This window comes from Cibotium barometz, chromosome 8 (genome assembly GCF_041138505.1).
Source record: "Cibotium barometz isolate CiBa-2024 chromosome 8, ASM4113850v1, whole genome shotgun sequence".
NCBI classification, from domain to species: Eukaryota; Viridiplantae; Streptophyta; class Polypodiopsida; order Cyatheales; family Cibotiaceae; genus Cibotium; species Cibotium barometz.
The window spans coordinates 39,001,025-39,008,431 of NC_141053.1; the positions used below are offsets into that span (position 1 = coordinate 39,001,025).

The 7,407-nt window shown below is 43.1% G+C and overlaps 1 protein-coding gene across 1 annotated transcript; it reads left to right on the forward strand.

The window, feature by feature from the left end:
• Window positions 1-3,631: 3,631 nt before the first annotated feature.
• Window positions 3,632-6,877, forward strand: LOC147636237 (G-type lectin S-receptor-like serine/threonine-protein kinase SD2-5). Its single transcript, XM_086801669.1, has one exon. It carries the CDS (start codon window positions 3,648-3,650, stop codon window positions 6,300-6,302), a length of 2,655 nt encoding a protein of 884 aa, XP_086657795.1. The 5' UTR covers window positions 3,632-3,647; the 3' UTR covers window positions 6,303-6,877.
• The last annotated feature ends 530 nt before the right edge of the window (window positions 6,878-7,407 follow it).

The window sequence follows — 7,407 nt, forward strand, 5'->3', positions numbered from 1 at the left end:
TTGAATATTAGCTTTGTTGGTGGGCAAGGGCTGCTCAATAGGTTGTATTGATGATTAGGCATGTTACAGAGCTAGTGGAAAGTAGACTTCATATACATATATACATACATACTATATATGTACATGTGTGTGTGTGTATTTATGTATATAAATATACACATATATACATATATATACATGCACACACATATATACATGCACATGTATATACATATATATGCACACATATATATACATGCATATATATACATACGTACATACATATATATATGTATACACACACACACATACGTATATTTATGTGTATACATAAATATATATTTATGTATGCATATATATATGTATGGATGTATGGATGTATGTATGTGCATATGTATGTATGTATGTATATTTATATGTATGTACTTAAAAGAGAGAAGAGATAGATACCAGAGTAGAGAGGAAAACCCTAATTAGCTCTCATTATCTCGAGCCATTAACACATACATTATAGAGAAGCTCCATAGCTTTCCTTCATTGCACACCACAACACATACCATACTTTTCTAGTGATAAGTTCACACTGAAATAACCTAAGTCTAATTTCCACACACTTGGCCAACTGGACACGGCCATTATTGTCCACACACACACTGCTAGATTGGTGTCCACACGCTACCGCTATCCACCAGATATCCTGATGAGCTTGCATTCTTAACACTCCCCATCAAGCTCACCATATCCATCTCATATACTCCATGTTGAGATATCGAGCTCATCTAGTGAGGCGATGTACATTGATGACCCACCTGGGGGATAGGCCCCACACTTACACCACTGGCATGGTTGGTGAGATCATGGGTGATATGCGGCCAGTGGGATGGTAGGCTGTGTGACAGCCATTCTAGAGACTGGCATAGTTATAGTGCCAGCTCATTTAGTTAGGTTCACACTATAGAGAACCCTAGTATGTATTTGGTTTACCTTTTCATATTGTGTGTACTCTTATCTTTGTATATGGTGTGTTGAGTGTTGTGTGAAGAAGAAGAAGATTTTCAGCCTCTCACCTTGTGTGTTCTCTTTTAGGGTTTTGTGAGTGTGTGTGTGCTTGCAAGAGCTCAAGCTCTCTTCTCCCCCTGCATATTTTCATGGTATTAGAGCCTGGTTCATGCTAAGGGCTGAGCTGCAAGCAAGAGAAGCACAGGAAGCGGTACGAGGGTAAGAGTTTCAACTACTCTTCCCTATTTGTGTTGACGACTACACCCTTGTCGAGAGCTCTACCGGAAGGATCTCTGATTAAGGAGCTTTCTTCGCGGGAGTAAAGCTATAGGGAAACTATATGGTCCTAGTGGACAGCGTTTCTTGGGCCGAAAACGCGTTTCGGTTTTTTGAAAAGCAGGCGATTTCGAGCATTGCGGGTAAGCCATCGATTCTATGCAGAACTCTGTTTTAAGAATTGCAGGAAGACAAATTGGTTGTGCAGACATTGTGTGTGCTGCAAGGAGGTCAACAGTTGCCATTGGGTGTATGTATACACATTGAGGTCAACAGTTGCCATTGGGTGTATGTATAGACATTGAGGTCATTGGTTGTGACATTTGAGTGTAGTACAGTACCACTGCAGAAAATACAGCAGTTTGTGCAGAAAATACAGCAGTTTGTGCAGGACAAAACTAGAGTGCTGTTTCTGGTAAATTTGTGTGTCTGGCAAGATGTCAAATGATTGCATAAACTAGATTGTTGGTGAGATGAGAAGCTTGATAAGAAAAACTTCCATGCTTGGAGGTTCAGGTTGACAAATTTCCTGATGGGAAAGGGTTACTGGGACTACATAGAAGGTGAGCACGAAGAGGCACCCGAGATACCGGAGATCAATCCGACTGCTGCGGAGGTTGCATTACCAAGTGGAAAGAATGCCATTGATTGAAAACGGGTGTATAAAGTGAAATGTAAGTTGGACGGATCAATAGAAAGGCACAAAGCAAGGCTGGTCGCAAAGGGATATGCATAGACAAATGGGGTGGATTATGATGAAACATTTAGTCCCGTGGCTAAGATGGGAGCAGTGAGATCTGTGATTGCATTGGCTGCATCAAATGGCTGGGAAATGCATTGAATGGATGTAAAGAATACATTTCTAAATGGTGAATTGGAAGAATAAGTGTTCATGGAGCAGCTAGAAGGATATGTGCATCCTAAATATCCTACACATGTATGTAAGTTGAAGAAGGCCTTGTATGGATTGAAGCAAGCACCACGTGCTTGGACAGACAAGGTAAGAAGGTATCTCATCAGCATTGGTTTTTATGTGAGAACATTAGATTCATCACTAACAAAGTAAGATCCTCCAAAATCTCTCCCGTGCACTCAACTTGCCATTCTGATCCAATGGCACTGAGATAGGCTTACAGCCTGTCATACCATACTTGGACAACATGTCCAAGCCATATTGTCTCTGCAGTAGTCACATGTGGTGACCTAATCACATGTGGTGACCAATACCATGTGGTGACCTAATCACATGTGGTGACCAATACCATGTGGTGACCTAATCACCTCAATGCCCAAGAAATATCTGAGCTCCCTCAGATCCTTCATCTCAAACTTCTGCCTAAGCAAGATCTTTACATCAAAGATCTCTGCATCATGGTCCCCCGTAATGATCAGGTCATCGACATAGATGACAACAAGCACAACCCCTCTATCACTGTGTCTCACATACAGTGAGAAATCTGCATTGGCTACATGAAAGCCAATAGTGACAAGATGTTCAAAAATCTTGTCAGACCATGCTCTTGGTGCATGTTTTAAGCCATACAAGGCTTTCTTCAACCTGCACACAAGTTAGGGGTGACTCACATCCTCATAACCAAGTAGCTGCAACATATACATCTCTTCCTACAAATTTCCATGCAAGAATGCATTCTTTACATCCATCTGATGTAAAGACCATTGCTTTGACGCAGCCACTGCTATCACAACTCTCACTCTTGCCATCTTGGCTTAGTATGTTTATGTCCACACATGGCCCCCACCATTGTTACATAATGTATAATTTTCAACTAGCATTTGATTCACCTACTTGTCAAAGCACCAAACAGTACTATTACTGTCCTTGCCAGAACATTCACCCACCTGTCACTCTTTGTGGCCATCTCATGGAGTGTACAAGGGGGACAGACTGCTCTGCAGAGCAGCAGAGCGGGTCTCCACTAGTAGATATCTATCTACTCTTTATTAAACACAACTTACTCACTATTCACGTGGCCAAACAAAGGGTAAGAGAAAAAGGAAGATTTTTAGATTGTAGAAATTATAAATTTTTCACGGTTAAGTCACTTTGAGTCACGTTTAAGAAAACATTTTTTGTTGTATTGCGTGGTAGGTCACATATGTAAGACTCAAACGAAACCCCGGGGGTTTTTTTTTCCGTCTCGTAAGCTCTAGTACGGAAATTTGAAGCCTTCAGAGGACAAAAAGGTAGTCCAAGCTTTCTCAAGGCTATGCAAGAATTTGAAGGCTAGCTAAGGTCAGAGTTAAATTTCGCATGAAGGATGGGGTGGGCCTTCAAATTGGGCTTGTTCAAACCGTGTCTTCGAACAGTAAACTTCAAAGGCCGGCGAGTATATGTATTAAAGGGAGAAAACAAAGGGTTCCTCCCAAAAGCCATGGCAGCTTATATTTTCATCTTCAGCTTCTTCATTCTTGGTCCTTTCTGTGTAAGAGCTGAGGTATGGCAACTAAACCAGTTCTTTACTCTCAATCAATCCAATTTTGCAGCAGCTAGCGCGAATGCATGGCAATTAGAGATGTACCCTGGTTCCCGTGCCTTTTTGTTCATGCAAGGAGAAACCTCGGACATCTCCACCTATCTGTGTTTACTCTCCTCACCATCCTCCTCCTCCTCATCATCATTGCCTGACTATTCCTTCACCCTCTCCATCTACATATATTCCTCCTTGATAACCTACCGAGGTGCCATCACCTGGACAGCCAACCGAGATCACCCTATCTCTGGCAATTCCATCTCTCTCCAACTGCGCGGCGATGGTAACCTAGTGCTGTCCGGCGATGACCCAAACACCCCCATATGGTCATCCAATACAGCCCACAAAGGGGTGACCACAATGGAGCTCACCCAGAACCCAGTAAGCTTAGTTTTGCTCAATGCCAGCCGCTCAATTATATGGCAAAGTGCAGATTACCCCACAGACACTCTCACCATGACCCAATTCTTGCTTCCAGGGAAAAACCTTACTAGCTGGGCATCCCCAACAGACCCTTCCTCCGGTTTGTACACCCTTGTCATGGAGCCAGGTGGGCTTGCCCTTTATACCAGCCTTCCTTCTGCTCAACCTTATTGGATATGGAGCTTCTATGGCTCTAATGACTCCTTCTCTGTCAAACACACATGTAAGCCCAATGCCCTTGCAGCTTTTATGGATCCTGAAGGTGCCTTCTCACTTTCTCTTGGCAACTTTCCGGGGTTTTCTCTTGGTAATGCTTCACCATTATGCCCCCTCCTTACTGATTATGAATCAACAGTTGATAACCTTCCCTTCTTGCAATATGGAACGAGTGTGAGTGTTTCTCTCAGCAACTCCACCATCTTGCGTCTCGAGCACGATGGGAATCTGCGTGCTTATTCTTTAGGATCAGTATGGTCCCCTCAATTGGACCTCTTCCAATCTGATGCATGCCTTCTTCCAAGCTATTGTGGGCCTTACGGGGTTTGCACTTCAGGTTCACAATGCACATGTCCTGCAAATAATTCATTGTTTCTTCCTTTGAACACATCTGCTCCATCTCTTGGTTGTCACCTCACTAATGGGCTCAAGTGCAATTCTTCACAAACACAGCAGATGCTACCACTTAGTGGGATGGATTATTTCTCCAACAACTACACACCACCATTGAACATGTCCACCGAAAAAGCATGTGTGGATGAGTGCTTTCAAAGCTGCTCCTGCCTTGCAGCTTTCTGGCATGAAGACATCAAGGCATGCCACCATGTAGATCAAATTGGAAGCCTTCGTGGTGCGCTCAACCAAAAGAATTATTTTTCTTTTTTGAAAGTGGATGTAAGCCCCCAGCATGAAGAAAAGACATCAAACTCTACTGTCATCATCGTGGCCAGTGTCGTCTCTGGGGTATCCGCGTTATTTATACTTGTGTTCGTACTCTTATTTTTTCGACATAAGAAGCTCACTTCTGCTGATAATGATGAGGAGGACAGCTTTTTAGATGCTATCCCTGGGTTACCTAGTAGGTTTTCTTACATGGATTTACAGTTGATAACCAACAACTTTGAAAGGCAGCTAGGAAAAGGGGGTTTTGGGGCAGTTTATGCAGGGTTGCTTCCGAACGGCACGAAAGTGGCAGTAAAACAGCTTGAGAGCATGAAGCAGGGAGACAAAGAATTCAGGTCAGAGGTAGCCATCATGGGAGGAATACGGCACTACAATTTGCTTCGTTTGCTTGGTTTTTGCGCACAAAGTGGGCACCGGCTTCTTGTTTACGAGTACATGGAGAATGGATCTCTAGACCAATGGTTGTTTTCTGAGGCATACAAAAGATCACAGTTAACATGGGATTTCAGGTGCAAGATAGCTTTAGGCACGGCCCGAGGTCTCGCCTACTTACATGAGGATTGCCAAGAAAAGATCATTCATCTAGACATCAAGCCACAGAATATTCTTCTCGATGAAAGTTTCAATGCCAAAGTAGCAGATTTCGGCCTTTCAAGGCTGGTAGATCGGAATGAAACACATGTGTTGACAACCATGAGGGGCACTCCGGGCTATTTGGCTCCGGATTGGCTGAAGGAGGGAGTTATTGATGAGAAGTGTGATGTCTTCAGCTTTGGAATGCTGTTGATGGAGATCATTAGTGGGCGAAAGAATTTGGATTACACAGTGGAGTCCTCAGAGCGGGTGTATTTCCCAGAGTGGGCTTTCTGGCAGGCACAGCAGGGCAATGTAGCGATGTTAACCGATGCCACATTAGGGACAGAGGAGGACATAGTACAGTTGAGGAGGATGATCAACACTGCTTTTCTGTGTGTGCTAGAAGACTCTGCATTGCGACCATCAATGGCCAAGGTGGTGCAAATGCTTCAGGGTCATGTGCCTGTGGATGAGATTCAACTTTCAGACCTGCACCAAGGTCTTCTTTTTGTGCTGAAAAGCCCTTCTTCTTTCGCCAGAGCACGCATTGAGGAGGCTGTGCAAGGACTGCTCATGTCTACTTCGGATACTGCTCCTCTCCTAGTGAAGAGCACTAGCCATGGAGTCATGTCATCATTGAGCATATCTGGAAGGTAATGACTGCTGATGGGTGTCAACTGACGCGCAAGATCGGGGTTTTTTTTTTGGTTGCCAACCAGATGCAGTTGTATTTCTCTTGCAACCAAGATGGTGTGAGCATTTCAACTTCAAGGAGAGGGGTTGATTCAGCAGAGGATGGGAAGCAAATATGGAACCTTAGTGATGTGGATCGGTGGCAGGAAGTTTCACCTTCAGTTCATTGACATCACCCTATCTTGGTCCGTACGTTGTAACAATGTGCATCACCTTATTGTAGTGTGTCCTGGACCTTAGGGGCAGCCTGCATGCCTCATCATTGCAATCCTCCATGGGCAATTCTTTGAAATATAGCATACTTTATATTTTCACTTTTTAAAGGTCATGTACCTTATCCTGATCAGAACTTTCTTTACTTCTACCTACACATTGAACCTATCGATTCTAGCCATCTTCTTGAAAAGAGACATGATCTCCTGATTCACAGGCACGTTTAGTTTCCCAATTGAGCCACTGATAATTATGTATAGCTACATATTGTAGAAGACCACACATCATTCAGAATATACATAAGAAAATGGGGATCAAATTTGGAACTTCGGTGATGCGCTACCTTCACCCTCTCTTGATTGTAAGATTTGATTTCTGTTGCATCAACTTCACTTAAGTTTCTCCCGAGGATCCATTTTCAAGCTTTGCTACTTGTCAAGTGGTTTGGCAAGTTGACAACCATTGTTGTTGACTGTAAAATGGCTATACATTCTCTTGTTCAGTTGCTCATTATAGCTGGCAATTTGTGAAAGTTTGAGTTGAGGCTCCTGAGCTGTGTTTTCTTTTAAAATGGCTGCCACAGAGCATCCATTGCACTTTTCTTGTAGGCATGCAATCAGGATAGGTCTATGGGTTTCATAATCACAACTGATCTCTGATGATAGTAGCTCTTGAGTGATGTTCATGAAGATTACCTCATAATCCCTACGGAAAGATGTTTCGAACCTTTGAAGGTCATGATCATGATCATCATCAAGGATAGTCTGCAAAGGAATGCTTCATTGAAGATCCTGTTCAAAGCTGTAATTTTGTTATCATTTCTACATAACTTCTAATGCTTCCATTGGCCAAGTTT

What these genes read in the sequence shown, in the direction of transcription:
- LOC147636237 (XM_086801669.1), top strand. Translation starts at nt 3,648, where the DNA reads ATGGCAGCTTATATTTTCATCTTCAGCTTCTTCATTCTTGGTCCTTTC.